The sequence below is a fragment of the Sinocyclocheilus anshuiensis genome, unplaced genomic scaffold (assembly GCF_001515605.1).
Source record: "Sinocyclocheilus anshuiensis isolate Anshui unplaced genomic scaffold, SAMN03320099.WGS_v1.1 scaffold283, whole genome shotgun sequence".
In the NCBI taxonomy this organism is placed as follows: domain Eukaryota; kingdom Metazoa; phylum Chordata; class Actinopteri; order Cypriniformes; family Cyprinidae; genus Sinocyclocheilus; species Sinocyclocheilus anshuiensis.
The window spans coordinates 3560319-3578011 of record NW_015549605.1 but is presented as its reverse complement, the minus strand read 5'-3'; the positions used below and the strand labels follow the sequence as shown (position 1 = coordinate 3578011).

At 36.1% G+C, this 17693-nt stretch overlaps 3 protein-coding genes across 3 annotated transcripts in view; 1 reads left to right on the top strand and 2 right to left on the bottom strand.

Annotated features, from left to right (window-relative positions):
- Window positions 1–3442, bottom strand: part of LOC107658899 (cyclin-C) — a 7268-nt gene extending 3826 nt beyond the window's left edge. The window contains exons 1-8 of the mRNA XM_016447612.1: window positions 3261–3442; window positions 2639–2745; window positions 2366–2450; window positions 2167–2236; window positions 2034–2085; window positions 1519–1574; window positions 956–991; window positions 787–878 (exon numbers count right to left, since the gene is read on the bottom strand). Coding sequence (XP_016303098.1) covers window positions 787–878; window positions 956–991; window positions 1519–1574; window positions 2034–2085; window positions 2167–2236; window positions 2366–2450; window positions 2639–2745; window positions 3261–3292 — 530 coding nt within the window. The 5' untranslated portion in view covers window positions 3293–3442. The remainder of the gene's footprint in view (window positions 1–786; window positions 879–955; window positions 992–1518; window positions 1575–2033; window positions 2086–2166; window positions 2237–2365; window positions 2451–2638; window positions 2746–3260) is intronic.
- Window positions 3443–4666: 1224 nt separating this feature from the next.
- LOC107658888 (desmin-like) lies at window positions 4667–10001 on the top strand. The gene is made up of 11 exons (XM_016447597.1): window positions 4667–4848; window positions 5725–5893; window positions 5985–6134; window positions 6231–6350; window positions 6433–6528; window positions 6976–7110; window positions 7206–7316; window positions 7411–7521; window positions 8437–8561; window positions 9521–9772; window positions 9914–10001. Exons 1-11 carry the CDS (start codon window positions 4667–4669, stop codon window positions 9999–10001), a joined length of 1539 nt encoding a protein of 512 aa, XP_016303083.1.
- Window positions 10002–11045: 1044 nt separating this feature from the next.
- On the bottom strand, window positions 11046–17417 carry LOC107658887 (phosphoacetylglucosamine mutase-like). Its single transcript, XM_016447596.1, has 13 exons — window positions 17374–17417; window positions 16691–16899; window positions 16397–16581; window positions 15444–15511; window positions 15120–15253; window positions 14843–15038; window positions 13619–13776; window positions 13452–13535; window positions 13264–13362; window positions 11978–12097; window positions 11758–11880; window positions 11515–11688; window positions 11046–11437 (listed from the first exon to the last, which is right to left on the bottom strand). Exons 2-13 carry the CDS (start codon window positions 16895–16897, stop codon window positions 11348–11350), a joined length of 1638 nt encoding a protein of 545 aa, XP_016303082.1. The 5' UTR covers window positions 16898–16899; window positions 17374–17417; the 3' UTR covers window positions 11046–11347.
- Between the last annotated feature and the right edge of the window lie 276 nt (window positions 17418–17693).

The window sequence follows — 17693 nt, the reverse complement described above, 5'->3', positions numbered from 1 at the left end:
GGGTGGGTGGGTGTGTAATACTAATTACCTGGGGGGTAATTAGTATTACAAATACTAATATTTAAAAGGAAACAAAATCTAATAAAAATGGCAAAAGCACACAATAAAAAAAAAAATTACTAAAATTAAAATGTAAAAAAAAATAAAAGACAGGTGGTCTAATGGTTAGGGAGTCGGACTCGTAACCCAAAGGTTGCAGGTTCGAGTCTCAGGTCCGGCAGGAATTGTAGGTGGGGGGAGTGAATGTACAGCGCTCTCTCCCACCTTCAATACCACGACTGAGGTGCCCTTGAGCAAGGCACCAAACCCCCAACTGCTCCCCGGGCGCCCACTGGCTGCCCACTGCTCCGGGTGTGTGTTCACAGTGTGTGTGTTCACTGCTGTGTGTGTGTGCACTTTGGATGGGTTAAATGCAGAGCACTAATTCTGAGTATGGGTCACCATACTTGGCCACGTCACGTCACGTAAAAGCTAATACAGCAGTGCCTAATAATACTAAAATAACACTGCTGGAAGCACATGACACTGGATGCCTCACTTGTCTCATTTGTCACACATTCATGTTACAAATGCTCTTACACTGAAAACAGGGTGGACAGAGACCGAAGAGTTTTTGGCAGATGCATAGATTCAGAAGCAAGAGTCTCATATAGGCAAACTTATAAGTGTAAAGTCCACATTTAAACTTTTTCCTTTACCGCCCACTTAGACGGCTCAAACCGACTTATAAAGCACAATGAACAGTGGTTGTGTTTTTCATGCCGTCTGAAGCCACACGCTCCTCACCAAGCCAGCGGCAGCAGCATGTCCTCCTGACCCATGTCCTGCACATACTGCAGTAACGGTCTGTAAGGATGGTACACGATCAGACAGCAGTCCTGAAACAAAACCAAACCAAACATCCATGAACAGATGCCAAAAACAAACATCCTAAAGAAGATGAATCAATACCAACCATGAGCTCCAGTAAGTAGAACTCGCACTCCAAGATCTAGACAGAGAGAGAAGCATGAGTTCAACGCGAATTCGTCACGCTAATGTGCTAACTAACACGTTATGTGCACTAATGATCATCTTTCCCATTACGATGATCCATAAATGTTCCACCAGACCTCTGAGATGTTTCCCTTGGCGTGGCGTACCAAAAAAATAACAGTTTGTAATCATACCGCACTTATCACCAGCCCGAGACATGAGCTGCCAAAACCAACAGTCACTTATCATGAGTGTGAGGAATGTCACTCCTAAACTTGGTGACACTTAAGACGTGACAGAAGGCTGCATCGTCACCACACGCACAGCGTTTCCATCATATGAATCAGACTTATTATCTAGATGTCTAGTGACGCTGTCAGATTTCCAAAATCCTGATATGGAGCAAAGTCATTCTTTCCGCAGAAACTCGTCTCAGTAAGAGACCAACAACTTCGACTGCAGTATCAAGGCTCACACTCGCCTACATGCCAGATCAGTGTCTCATAAGTTTTCTGCGTAGTAAAGCACAGACGTTTGACTCACGTGGTTCATTCTGAAGGGAAACTCCTTTGGAAAGGCATAAGAGAACCTTGTTTTCACTGTTACAAAAAGAAAAAGATACATTTATTCCATATTAGTATGAAAAGGTCACATGAGGAAGACAAGTTAGCATGCTTTTTGTGATCTGGGATTCCTAAACCTTACTGAGAGTGAAGATATTTGGTGATTATGTCTAAAAAGTGAAGTTTAAGTATATTGGATGCGATTAATCGATTTGACAGCACTAATCTTGATTTAAGGGTGTTTAGACATTTGTACTGGAAAACAAAAATACTATGGAAGATAATCATTTACTGCCATGACTTTATGATTTAAAGACTTTCTGCTGTTATTTTAGGCCTTCATTTGTGGAAGCGTGAATCAAGATTTTTAAGACCCACAGAAACCCTGTACTTTATATTAAACTTTGAATATCATAAGCACATAATATTCAAAAATGCATTTCTGCAGTAATATCTGATACTGTCTGATGAGTTTGTAAAATATAAATCACTTACACACAGACGTTGCTGCTGAAATAAGGCGTGTGTTCGAAACAACACCAAATTCCTGTTAAGGACAGAATTTGATTTCATTAAGATTTTAATTTAGGCATCTTTCAGCAGAAATTGCCATATTGAGACTGTTTACCTCTACTTTAGAGGCCAGAAACACACACGTGGGGGCCATCAGCACAGGGTCTATGCTCTTCAGAGAGTACCTGGAAACAAGTCAAGAGCTTTCTTTTACTTTCATGCAAGAGTACTTGAAAAGGGCCATCAATCCAGAAGACAAGTATACATTTTTACAGAGGAAGTGAAGGCTGTAACCGAGGCAATGACCCGCTCACCTGGCGTAGAAACGCTTAAAGTAGACAGTTGCCGTGGCAATGACCTGCTGCCTGAGTTTCAAGTGTTCCCCCAAGGCTTGAATCACTGCCACAAGATAACAAATTAAACTATTTAAAGTGTTTAAAGACAAAGTTTATTCCTTTAGACTTAACATATCCTTAAAAAAATCCATCTTAAAATACAACATAGGTGAATTACACCTGAAAATCTGCATTAACGTATTAATTCAGAACAGGGGCGTATTTATATTTATAAATAATTTATCTCCAAACCATTGGCAAAAAATATCTGTAGCTTCCAATATTCCTCCTCTGTGAGGAACTTGAGATCTTTCTGTCTCTCCTTCATCAGATCCTGTTTGTCCAGAACCCACTGCAGACTGATGAAAACAAACATCAGACACTTCAAATTCAGAAATCATAAAAAATAACATACAAACCAACACAGCAGCATTATAGTGTATATTTAATATACTCCTAATGTCACTTCATATCCAAACTTCATACAAGCATCAAAACATCACAATATTATACTAATTGAAAATCCTGAAATCAGTTAAAAAGATGAATATGAACTTATGCCGTGAATAACACACATTTATGCTCATAATTCGTAAATTAAATTTCTCTATAGTTTCTTCAGTCCAGAGCCACTAGCCAGCCTGCTAAAGCTAATAAGCCAAATATTTATACTGTTCCGAAAATAAAAGACATTTATTCTAGTATCTATTCTTTATCACGGCATTAACCAATATTTTGTAAATAGTTCGCTTTAATCAGGCAAATCCATGAATTTGAATGTTTTTATTTCTCGTACAGCTTCGCAGCAACAGCAAAACCTCTAGAAACTGCTTTATTGTTCTCGATTTATGTCGTCAAACACGTCTCTACTTACTAATGTGAGCTCTGCCAGAAGTTCCCTGCCATCTTGAGTTGATTGAGGTAGAAAATCAGCCTTAATGTGATGTTAAATTGTGTTAGGATAAAACGATACTCTGATCTAATCAGACGAGGAGCGCGACACAAAAAACACTCCGTAGAATTTCAATGTGCACATGAAAACGGTCCGGGAGGAAACACATTTACGCATCAGTTCCGGACCGAGTCCTGCGCTCTTCTTCTTTTATACGAATAAACGTATATCTGCTATTAAAAGGCATAATATAATACAATACAATACAATACAATATAATATAATATAATATAAGTACTAATTTTATATAATTATTGTAGATAATACAATGATACTGTTGTTATTGCTGTTATTATATAAAACGATATAATATATAATATAATATATAGCTCATGATATAAAAAGCATTGTAAATAATATAATCCAAGTTTATATAACAAGTTTATATAACATCAACTTTAAAAAAAAATTATATAACATAAAGAACTCATATTACATAATTATTTTACTAATATAACATAAAGAAACAATTGTATATCTTTATTAGATAATATAATTGTATACAGTTGTTGTTATTATTTTTATTACATAAAACTATATAATACAATATATAGCTCATGATATGACATGCAAATGTAAATGTACATGATATAAAATACCTCATGATATAAAAAGTATTGTAAATAATATAATCCAAGTTCATATGAAAATGTAACATCAACTTTAAAATAATATAACATAAATAACTCATATTACATAATTCTTGTACTATTATAATAGAATAGAATAGAATAGTCCAAGTTCATATGAAAATGGGAAAGAAGATAATCAACTTTAAATAATAAATAGAATATAATACAATATTACATAACATATCATTTAATAAAAAAGAGCCATAATATAAAAATATTGTAAATAATATAATTTTACTGTATTATTCTTATTATTAAATTATTTAAATGTAACAAATAATATCTCATGGCACTTTGATAAGATGCTATATGCAGGCCTATATAATAATTATAGTGCTATTTATTTATGCGTTTGTTTGCTTGTTTGTTTCCTGAACATTATACAGTGACTCTATAACGATTATAATTAGAAATACCAGCATGCCATTCTTTGATGCGGTAGGCTACTTTCAGTCTCCAAGTTTTTAGCAGAGAATTTCATTAATGGGGCTCTCAGGCTTGCCATCTTCATCAGGAAAGCTCACTCGTCTATTTTTACCGCGGTGCATCTCTTCGCGGTGGGCCGTCAGATAGCTGACTCTGTGTCAGACTGAGGTTTGACATTCCTCCTCCGGAGTCCGGACAGGACAGCGGGTATAAAGCCGCTCATCAGGGAACGGGACACAACGCTTCTGTAGAGGAACCACCAGCTTCACCATGAGTCACAGCCCGGAGAGGATGTCTTCTTACCGCCGTCACTTCGAGGGTGGCCTGAGCTCCGCTTCCACGCTTCAGGTGCGGGTCTCCAGCCCTTCGCCCACCCGAGGAGCCGCGCGCCACCGCTCCGCCAGCTGCACCCGCAGGGCGCTCTCCGGATCCCGCAAATCACGCATGACCAGGTAAGCCTCATAATAAAGTAGCCTATATAATATATTTAACAGGCTATCGTCACTTCTTTTTATTTCAGCTAGAACATTTCTCATTTTTGCTTACTTTAGGTCGAAGTAGATAACTAGCCTAAAACTAAAAACTAGAACTTAATAATAATAATAATAATAAACTATGTGTACAATTTTAGCTAAAATTACAATGAAAACAGAAAATGTAGAAATAAAATCTAATTCAAAATATTAACAAAAACTATCGCATATCAATATACAAGCATATCAATGATACTAAAACAACAATATACTATGCTATAATAATATAATATAATATAATATAACAATATAATGTTATATAATATAATATATATTGGTTATTATCATAAACTAAATTATAAGCATTAAAAACATGTTCATTACTTCAAATAACATAAAAAAATTAAATTGATTTTATTTTAGCTAGCTGCCTGGGTAACAATTCTCATTTTTTTGTTTAGTTTAAGTTGAAGTAAAATAACTAAAACTAAATAAACTAACACTAAAAATAAAACTAATAGACTTTTTTTTTTTTTAAGTACTAAAAATGACGAAAACACAAAATTACTAAAACTTTGACTAAACAGACAAAGCTGGAAGTGTAAAAATAAAATTCAAATAATTATCTAATTCTAAATATTATTTATCAATGATACTACAATAACACTGGCTAAAATAGACTAAAATATAATAATAATAATAATGTAATAATAATAATATTTTATTCCATTATTGTTATATTTAATCATTCATTTAGTCAAATATTTTGTATTACTTTCTATTATTAATATGAAAAGAAATATGAAGTTTTACAATAATAAGCATGGTAAATCTATGTTTTGTGTCCTTGTCCAGCAGTGTGAGTATGGGAGCGCTGTGTCTGGGCATGAGTTTGGGGGTTGCTGGAGGCGCAGTGGACCTGGACGCTGCAGCCGCTGAGAACCAGGCTTTCCTCAGCACACGCACCGGAGAGAGAAAGGAGATGGTCGCCCTCAATGACCGCCTGGCTGTATACATCGAGAAGGTAAGACACTTCTGAGGCACGCTTCTCCATCTTCTCCTTTTGCTTTCCCACTTTAAAGACCAGCCTGTGAGTGTGAGTGTGCTTGTTACAGGTGCGCTCTCTGGAGCAGAGCAACAAGCTGCTGGAGGCAGAAATTGATGGCATTAAGAGCCACCATGTGAAGCCGTCCGGTCTGCGACTGCTCTATGAGGACCAGCTGAGGGAGCTGAGGAGGATTGCTGACCAGATGAAAGTCCAGCGGGTGAGGGATGACCACAGGGCCATTACGACTTACTCACTTACACATTTAGACCATAACTTGATCATTACTTGCTCATTTCTACCTTTGCTTTTGTAGGATCTGGCGGTAGCAGCAAAGGATGCCATGGCAGGTCAGCTGGAAATGCTGAAAGTGAAATACGAGGAGGCTGTGGAGGCCAGGAAAAAGACAGAGCTTGAAATTGAAGCCTTCAGACCGGTAAGGTCCAACTTAATACAGAAAGTGCAACATCACTTGGTTTTACACAATGATTGGGGCTCAAACTCCCTCTGTCTACTAGGATGTGGATGCAGCCACATCCGCCCGAATTGCCTTGGAAAAACGACTGGAAAACCTGGAAGTGGAGCTTGAGTTCATGCAGAGGATTCACAAAAAGGTGCATTTCAATATAATATTATTTAATATTATAAATCTCATCAAATTATTATAAATATAATATAATATAATATAATATAATATAATATAATATAATATAATAAAGTCATGGCAACATATGTTTTTCCATTACCGTATCAAAAAAATAAACCACTTTCAACTTTATTTTTAAGTTATATAAGATTTAACTACATTTTTTAAGTCAGTTTAATATTATTTTAGATTAATTTATATTTCTTAAAAACCTAAGACGGCTAAATTTTTTACAGTGTGCCAAATGTACAATTTTGTTGTTAAATGTGTTAGAAATATAATCAGTGTTATAAAAAAATATAGAGAATATTGTTGAATTGCTGTGTGATTTTATTGACAATCACTGGGTATTTCATTGCATTAATAAGGTAAATAATTAAAAAGTTTTGATTTATCTACATTTTCTGTATGTCAGGAAATCGAGGAGCTGATGGCTCAGATTTATGGATCAGTGGCTAAAGTAGATGTGGCCTTCTCTTTGCCTGATCTGGCATCCGCCCTCAAACAGATCCAGGCTCAATATGACAGTATCGCCGCTCAAAACCTGCAGGTAATCAGGATGGGACAAAAATAAACCTCAATATCTCTTAAACTGAACTGTTTTGCTCACATATGCTCATGTTTTTCCCGACCGGTGTTCACTAGGAGATGGACGCTTGGTATAAAGCGAAGTTTCAAGATCTAAACAAAGCAACGTCACGGCACGTGGAAACAGCGAGGAGCGTCAGAGAGGAAATCATAGCTTACAAGAGAGAGGTGTGGGAAATGGACAGTTTTCCTGTCCTGTGCCTCATATAACAAAAGCACCAAACTGTACTGCCTTATAAACTTAATGCTCATGTGTTTTCAGATTCAGAATAAACAGAGAGAACTGGATGCTCTTAAGAACAGGAATGAAGCACTGCTGCTCCAGATGAAGGAAGCACAGGAGAGATACAAGAAAGAGGAGGAGGAGCTACTGGTAAAGCCACACCCCCTTCAATGTAGAGAGAACATGTCACATTGGCTACGTCCAAAATCACATACTAATATGTACTTATTTTGAAAAGTAATTACTTGACAACTGTTAAAAAACACATTATATATAGTATAAATTTAATCTGGACCTACACTCTTAAAAATAAAGGTGCTTCACGATGCCATAGAAGAACCTTTTTGTCTAAATGGTTCCATAAAGAACCTTTAACATCTAAAGAACCTTTCTGTTTCACAAAAGGTTCTTTGTGGCGAAAGAAGGTTCTTCAGATTACAAAAAGGTAAGAAAGAGATGGTTCTTTAAAGAACCTTTGACTGAATGGTTCTTTGTGGAACCAAAAATGGTTCTTCTATGGCATCGCTTGAAGAACCTTTTGAAGCACCTTTATTTTTAAGAGTGTATATCGGCGTAGTTTAATTGCTACACTTTTATTCCCAAATCTGTAGACTAATTGATAGTAAATAGTAGATACTGGATTGATAGTACTGTAGCTTTTTAATATATTTGTTTATGCATAAATTATTGATTGTTTGTACTGTGTTATGTAAGCTGTATTGTGTACTGGCCAGGTCATGGAGTCCAAGATGAATTTCCCAGAAATGGGACAATAAAGTATATTCTATTCTATTCTATTCTATTCTATGCTAAAGTGTCCATCATATGTGCACATCAGAATATCGATGGACATTGTAGGTCATCCAGCTACATTTTGTCTACTGTTTTATGAATGCTGTAAATTCGGAAATTCTACTCTTTTCACATACTATTTAACAGATGATTTCGAATGTAGCCAATCAAATTGATCAACTATAGATTTTTTAGGGCAGAATATCATTGAGATCCATGGTGGGCACTTTGATTTGATTTGATTTGAAGATCTCACTAAATCATGTGTCATAGATCCGTATTGAGACTCTAAAGGAGGAACTGAAGTCTATTAAAGGGAAGATTGCACTTCTGCTGAGAGAATATCAGGATCTGCTCAACGTTAAGATGTCGCTGGAGATTGAAATCACCACATACAGGTACTGCAGGGCTGCCATCACACCTCATCACCTCGAACGAGCAATACATAATGTCTCGCAATTTAGACTTTTTTTAAGATGCAAAATCAGAATTGCGAGAAATAACCTCAGAGTTCCAAGATAAAAACTCTCAATTCTAAGAAAAAATTCAGAATTGTGACTTTTTTCTTGCAATTCTGAGTTTACATTTCGCAATTCTAACCTTTTTCCCGTCTTAATTCTGAGTTTATATCTCGCAATTCTGTTTTTTTTCCAACAAGGAATTAATAAATTAAAAAGTTAATTGCGACTTTTTATCTTAGAATATTGACTTTTTTCTTGCAATTGTAAGTTTATATCTCATAATTCTGACTTTTCTTCTCAGAACTACAAGTTTAAATCTAGGAATTCTGTCTTTTTCCTTCAGAATTCTGAGTTTACATCTCGCAATTCTGTTTTTTTTTCCAACAGGGAATTCATAAATTAAAAAGTTAATTGCGACTTTTTATCTTACAATATTTACTTTTTTTCTTGCAATTGAAAGTTTATATCTCATAATTCTGATTTTTCTTCTCAGAACAAGTTTAAATCTAGGAATTCTGTCTTTTTCGCTCAGAATTCTGAGTTTACATCTTGCAAATCTGTTTTTTTTCCAACAAAGAATTCATAAATTAAAAAGTTAATTGCAACTTTTTATCTTACAATTCCAACTTTTCTCTCGCAATTGCAAGTTTCTGACTTTTTTCCTCAGAACTGCAAGTTAATTTCTCACAATTCTGACTTTTTTTCTCAAAATTGTGGGAAAAAAGTTTTGAATTGTGAAATAAAAAGTCACAATTACCTTTTTTCATGGTAGATGAAATGGGCTTCCATAATATGGTGATTAAAAATGGTTAACACTTTGCCATATACACATAGTTCAAAATTCTTGGCAACTATACCCATGTCTAACCCTGTTTGATTCACCTGTGGTTTTGCAGGAAGCTGATAGAGGGAGAAGACAGTCGCTTGTCCAGTATGGTGAGCGGTCTGTCTCTCATGAGCGTGAGTGCAGGAACGGTCAGCAGTGTTTTTGGGGCGGCAGCAGCCCACAGTGGAGTGGTGAGCTCAGCTGCCTCTGAGAAGATGCTCTCCAGCAGCACAATAGTTGACCACAACCATCACGAGTCTCTGGAGGAGTTCACTCACGAGCAGGCTGTAGAGATGACGGAGAGGAAGACCCTCCTCATTAGGTACAAGTAAACCGCTCCAACACAATATTACAAAACAAAACAATACTTTTTCAAGTTATTATATTAAAAGTCCATTAAAATGCATGTAAATGTTTCTTAATGTTGTTGTAGAAGCTAATACCCATCTCTCTTTGGTTGTAGAACAGTTAAGACAGATGAGGACACCTTTCAAAGGGACACACAAGAACGTACCATCACTATCTCTGGTGCTGCAGAGGAGAACGATTGAATTAATGAGATCTCCCTCCAAACCTCCGTATCAAAGTTTATTCATGTAGAGTTGTTGTTGCTCAGATCTCACATTCCATTATCAAAACCTGTGACAAACCAAACGTCACAAAAAGTCTCTCGACCTTTGCTACCTGCTTTGTGCTTTGACTAAACTGCTGTAACTGGGTGTATTAAGCGTTTAACCATGTGTCAACTGATTCTTCACAACAAATAAAGTTTGATTGCATAGCAGCAGTGCCTGAGGTTGTTTTAGTGCAGTTTTTCTGTCTGAAGTGCATATATGGCATACTCAGAGAAGCAATGCTCTCATATAGCAAGAAAATTAGATTTCTTTTTTTTACAGGAAATCTCAGATAGAAGATGGTGATAAAATATTTATTTGATTATTTGATGAGTACCCATGCAGTAACTTTATAGCAAAAAAACATTGGTATAAAATCACATAATGCTACATCCAATCCAGTATGCTTTACATGAGTTCTAATTCACCCAATCTCTATTTTATTTCGTACAATAAGGTTTTTATTAGAAAGCTGCCCAATATCGATTGCACATACACTACTATTGAAAAGTTTGGCTTTTTTTTTTTAGCGAAATACTTTTACTCAGTAAGCATGCATTTAAATTGATCAAATGTTACAGAAAGACTATTACATTGCTACAAAAGATTTCTATTTCAAGTAAATGCTGTTATTTTGAACTTTCTTTTCATCATAGAGTCCTGGAAAGGAATTACCATGGTTTCCACAAAAATATTAATCAGCACAACTGTTTTCAGCATTGATAATAATCAGAAATGTTTCTTGAGCAGCAAGTCAGCATATTAGAATGATTTCTGAAGGATCAGGAGTAATGATGCTGAAAATTCAGCTTTGACATCACAGGAATACATTACATATTAAAATAGACTTAAATAGAACCATATTTAAATCGTATTAATATTTCACAATATTACTGTTTGCACTGTATTTTTATCAAATAAATGCAGCCTTGGTGAGCAGAAGAGACTTCTTTTAAAAACATTCAAATATCTTACCCCAAACAATTGAAAGATATTTTCTTCTATAATCAATAATCTATCAAAACAAAATAGCAAAACTTGATTTTTCTGTAATGAAATGAGTGTAAACAAAGGCTCACACAGATCACGGTTTAACATAATCATACACTTCCATTTATAAAGATTGTTGTTCATTCATACAGTACAAAGAGTAAACTATTAACATCCGTCATCTCCCAAAACATTCAAAACATTTGTGCAACAAATACTAGTCTACTGTACATTTACAGTATTCATATATTTCACTGGATGGATTCAGACTGACTGCTTGCATGAATGCTTGATTAGTGTAAAGGTTTTGGCTCGTCTCCAACTCCTTCAGCGAGACGATACACAGCCAGACTGACCTCATGAGCCAGACGATCAGCGTTTTCCTGCACATAAACACAGAAAATATACATTTACAATTAAATATATTGAGATATATAATGAGCATAATAATCATGTGTACCTGTGTGTCAGCCTCAGCATAGACTCTGACCACATCTTCAGTTCCAGACGGTCTAACGAAGGACCGAGCGGTTTTGTATTTCTTAACAAGCGAGTCGATGGCGTCCTGCAGACCCTCTGGAGTCACGGCCCTCCTTTCTGCATCTGTTGTATCTATAACACGCCGGTCTGACACCTGCAGAGTACAACAGTTAATTATACACACAAACTCATACACCTCACAGACACACACACAAGCACACACCGTGACTTTAAGTTGGCGGTTGGGCAGGTCTGTGTAAATTGCATGCCAGTCTTGCACAGACATCCCTCTGATGGCCAACACTGTTTCAATCACTAGCATATCCGAGATTGCGTCTCCCACCGTCTGCAGAAGAGAGAAAGGGAGTTAAGTATTGAAAAACAAAATAGTTTAAATAAGACATCTGATGATCTAGTTTGATGGTGTTTGTGTTTGTCTATACCTGGTTGATCAGATTGATTGTGCTCTCCAGGAGTTTCACCGCTCGTTTTCTCTCATCGTTTGTGTTCGGGTCTTTCACCAACTCCTGAATCTGTTTCTGTGCTGCTTTACTAAACAAAACCTGCAACATACCAGCAAAAACCACTGGTGTACTAACAAACTAAAAAAAACATAGATTTTAAAGTCTCTAAACTGGAAAGCTAGCTCAAAAGTTAGCTTGAATGGGCCAATCACATAAGCATGCATGTAGAATTGTTGTCCGATGGACTGAAATTCGCTGAACTCATTTGCACAATGAAAAGACGTTTGACCATCAGAAGAACTAAATCAAACATGAAGGAGATGCTAAACTGGGTGGTTTCACATGAATACAATTTTAAAAGCATTTCAGCTTTATCCAAATGAGAAACTGCAGTTTGCATTGTCATGGAAAACTGAACATTTTAATAACAACAGCATGACATCATATCCTAGTCCTCACATCATCTGCAGGGTCAAAATAATTTACAATTCAAAATTTAAACTTTAAAATTCAAAATGTAAATTGTGAAATATGAAATGTATAATAATTTCGAATTTCAATATGTAAAATAATGTACAATTTTGAAACAAAGTTTTGCATTTTAAATGTAAAAATATAAACTCAAAATGTACAGTTTTACATGTTAAATTCAAAACATTAATTTTTAAATGTAAAATGTAAAGTTCTAAATTTAAAACAGTGTGTCACTGCCATTTTTTAATTTACAAATCAAAACCCCTCAACGGCAACTTGTATACTTTTTTCTGCCTTATTTATAAAATACAGAGTTCTGGCATGAAACTCTAGATGGCGCAGTCCAATAGGTCTAACTCAATCTAACCTAATGACATCATTATCACATGGCACAGCTGATTGGTTCTCTCCTGTATCGGTAGCCAATGAGCTCGCTGCTCAACATTCAAATATATGACTAGTGCTTGCCGTAGCATTTGCAACTTGCTTCAGAAACCCTCCACCTTCCCCAGCTCCACCTGTATAGATCTGCTACGAGGTGATTCATGTACGCTATATGGGGGTTATTTCATGTATGTTATATTTGCAGCAGCAATATTTCTTACATGCTCACAGCAGCATGTTGTGGATGTATTGGCAGTAGCAAGTCTCGGTACTTGCTCTGCCGCAGCAGCAGCGTAGCAGATCTATTCCGCCAAGACCAAATACACTAACATTGTCATGTACATTACCATGCCAATCCCTCCGAGAGCTGTCATGACAGAAATGTAATTATTTTGCAGTGAACTCACAGTTCCATGTCCATTAGCCTCAAAATACACTCCAATATCATATTCCTGTGCCGCATGATGTAGGTGCTTCACTCCTGTTTTTGTACAGCATACAGCGACCTGTGGAGAGGTCAAAGCTCACCTTGATATATCTTATAAACACTGAGCTTACATACAAGAGTTAAAGGAGATATTTTGTAGACTATCACCTTCATGACATCCTCCAAGTAGCGAGTTGAGCTCCCATTAGCATATGCTGTCTGAACGACAGCAATCTGTAAGTTCAACCCCGCCTGAACACACACACAGAAAAAATTCATGTCTGAATTCATATTTTTCATGTTTTCATTTTAGACCATGTTTGAGGGTGTAGAACCTGTGTGAGCAGCTCTTTGAGGTACGTGCTGATGAGAGTAGCGATCTTGTCTCCGTCCAGCAGATGGAAGCAGCCTTTGGAGTCGGTGTAATAGTAAACAATGCGATCGGCATCACCATCGAACGAGCAGCAGCACTCACCTACTCCCATATTCATACCTCGAGAGAAAAAAGTGAGAGATTTCTCAGATAATTCTGTATGAAAGAATGATGTGCACTACTGGTCAAATGTTTGGAATAATAATAACAACAAAGATTTTTTAATCATTTTAAAATAAGTCTAATATGCTCACCAAGGCTGCATTTATTTGATCAAAATACAGAACAAAACTGAAATATTGTTAAATATCATTAGAATTTAAAATAACAGTTTTCTGTTTTAATATTCTCTAAAAATTCCTGTGATGGCAAAGCTGAATTTTTTTCTGCAGTCTTCAGTGTCACATGATCCTTCAGAAATCATTCTAAAATGCTGATTGGCTGCTCATGAAACATTTCTTATCATTTGTATATATTGAAAACAATTTTTGCTGCTTAAAGATTTTGTGGAAAATGTAATAAACTACCATTCAGAAGTTTGGCATAAGTAAGATTTTAAAAAATATCCATTAAATAAATGAAGCAGTGAAGCATTAAATTGATAAAAGTGAGAGTAAAGATATTTTTAATGTTACAATGTCACAAATGTATAATTCAAATAAATGCTGTTCTTTCGAACATTCTATTCATCAAAGTATCCTAAAAAATGCAAAACAAAAATATTAAGAGGCAAAAACATTTTCAACATTGATAATATAGATGCAAATCAGCATATTAGAATGATTTCTGAAGGATCATGTGACACTGAAAACTGGAGTAATGATGCTGAATAAATTCACAGGAATAAATTACACCTAAAAATACATAGAAAACAGTCATTTTAAACTGTGATAATATTGCACAATAAAATAAAATACAGCCTTGGTGAGCATAAACATTTAAAAAAAAAATCATTTTCAAAAACATAAAAAAAAGCATAATTATTCCACACTTTTGACCAGTAGTGTAGTGTTTTTCAAGGCTTCTATCAGTATATCATAAAATAAAATATCTTGGTTAATACAAACACAAATATTGCACCATCTTCATATGAAAGGGTTTTTCCCTGCTGAGATCAGAGGTGCAGTTTTCTCCCGAGACGTTCACAGGACCATGTGTTTTCACCCCTCAAGGAGTTCAGACAGACCTTGAGGTGCTTTCTGCTGGACTTTGACATAATCTGCTCCACACATGTGGTTGAGTTTCCCACTACTGCTATCATTCGAAAGCACCACCTGCAGTTTGGAGCGAAGAAACGGCTCCATTTCTCTCATCTTCAATGCACCGATGCCGTTGGCTCCATCCACCAGAAGCCTCTTCTGATCATCGGTGCGGTTTGAGGCCTTTGGAATACAAATAGGGAAGCAAATAATGCTAGAAATAATCACCATCATTAATGCTCGCTGTTTTTATGTCTCGCTTACGTTCTGGGTGAGCTGAAGGAAAGCCTGTGAGAGTTTTTGGTAGTAGCCCTCAACAGTGGGACTGCCGTAGCAGCCGTGTGTGTTGCAACAGCACACCATATAATGCAGCTGGGGAGTGGTGACCAGACCATAGTCTTAAAGAGAAACACACACCCATCAATCTGGCACAATATAATCAACAGAGCAATTCATCAACCTTTGTACTGTCATAACAAGCTGTACTTATAATCTAAAAAATATTGCAAATGCAAGACAACTTTAAATGAGCTTTTAAGCAAAATAATCGAGGTCAATAAATTAAAGTTTTGAAATCCATAACCACACCATGAGTTTTGCCACCCAAACTGGAAACGCCATCCAGTACAGCCCGAGAGAGACTAGCACCGCTTGGTCTGAAGAAAACAAAAAGAGAAATAAAATACTACTCTTAAATTATGAATTTTTACACTTTACATTCAATCAATTTACATGCTACAGATGAGCGTAACAGGGAATGTAAATCAAGGAAAAACAACCAACATATTTATCAAATTATGTGCTTAACAATATGGTGACTGTTTTTTTTTTTCTTGTTGTGGAATAAAATAATATTTTTCTTCTTTACAACACAAGATTGTATGTACCTCATAAATCATGCTTTGTAAGAAAGAGTTGGATAAAAAAAAGCATATGTTGAAACTTTTTTGTGATCTGGTTGATAATTTATAAAACATTAATTTACTTTTTGCTTAACATTACATTTTTTTAATTTAATTTACAAATTAATTCAGAGGCTCGTTGAAAAAATAAGTGCAAGAACAAATACAAAATATAGATCTATATCTAAAGTAGTGAAATTGTGGAATAACAGCATGACAAAAAAAAAACTCAAAAACAGATCATTTGTACAATATGTGTAATACTTGAAACAACTGTACTCGTGTATGAAACATCTGTAACTTTTAATTATACGAAAGTTGTCTTAATGGTTTTTTGTATAAATTTCTGTGCAAGTATAAATCCAGTAGTGAAAGTGTCGCTTACTAGATTTTTAATGAAATAGGCTATATGTATGTAATATGTATATGAAATCAAACCTGATGATGATAACAATCAACTACACTGGCTGTTCAATCACATTTTCAGACTGTGAAACCTCTGTTGGCTGTTTTCTGACTTGATCTACTGGCTTTGCCACTATGAAGTCTACAGGTTTGGTAACATCTCTCTTTATGTACTTAAGCTTTCAATTTGAACTCTTGTTAACCTTCCCGCTGTGTAAACAAAAGCCAGGCTACCTGGTGTCTTTGCCGACGTAGATGCTTGCAGGCTCGCTCATGTCGATGTCCTCTTTCTCAATAATGTCCTTCAGTTCTTTGAGGAGAGAGTCCTGCTCGGTGTTAGCAAGCTGTGTGGCGTATCCCTCCCACACCGCTGTCACCATCTCCCCCATGGGGTCAATAAGCTTCACCCCATTGTCTTCCTGAAAATGATGAGGATATCATTGCAGGAACGTCCTCGGAAAGTGAAAAACGCTGCACTATTCTTATGTTATGACAGTAAATGTGGACACAGATGGGTGCGTTTCTTACTTCTGGGTTATGAGAGGCGGTCACCATGACTCCAATGGTGGATTTTGTCTTTTTGGACCTCAAAGTTGCCAACAGCCCCATGCGGAACATGATGTGATCCAGATGTTTGGCGTCAGTGCGGAATCCAGCTGTGCCATACTGCAACGCAAGGCCCTCCGGCTTCGGATGCAGCTTGGACTTTTGAGATACTTCCTCAAACTGAGCCATCTCTGAAAACAAACACATAAACGACTTCGCTTGATTCATTTATTTTGATTAAATTATATTCTTTACAACTTTAATAACAGCATCACCCACTGTGATTAACATTAAACCACTGCATATAATAATTATTATATAAAAATTTATTAAGAATTAAAAACCCCAAGCAGTGTGATTTATGATGCACATATATGCAATAACCAAAACAATAATTAATAAACCAATCCCAAGATAAACAACAATTAGCAATTTTGATTTTCCAAGTAAAGTTTGATTTTTATGAATTATAAATTGTAATAATTTAATTCAATTATTACAATTACTACAATCAATTATTACAAATAATAACTAATTCCTAATCGCACAACTGCAAACATTATCCGCAAACGAAAACAAAACATATGCAAACTAATAACAGCTGTTTTTGTTATTTGGCATTAAATCATTTTAATATGAACACAGCTGATGAAGTTTATACTCACTCTGCTGCTTCTGCGACTAAAGCACTTCCTACTTCCCGGATTACGTTGCTACAGTGACGCACGTCGCCACGCCCCCTTTCCTGACGTACTCAGGAACTTGATGCATATTTTAATCAAATCAGTTTAGCTCAGGGGTGCCCAAACTCGGTCCTGGAGGGCCGGTGTCCTGCAGAGTTTAGCTCCAACTTGCCTCAACACACCTGCCTGGAAGTTTCTAGTATGCCTAGTAAGCGCTTGATTAGCTGCTTCAGGTGTGTTTGATTAGAGTTGGAGCTAAACTCTGCAGGACACTGGCCCTCCAGGACCGAGTTTGGGCACCC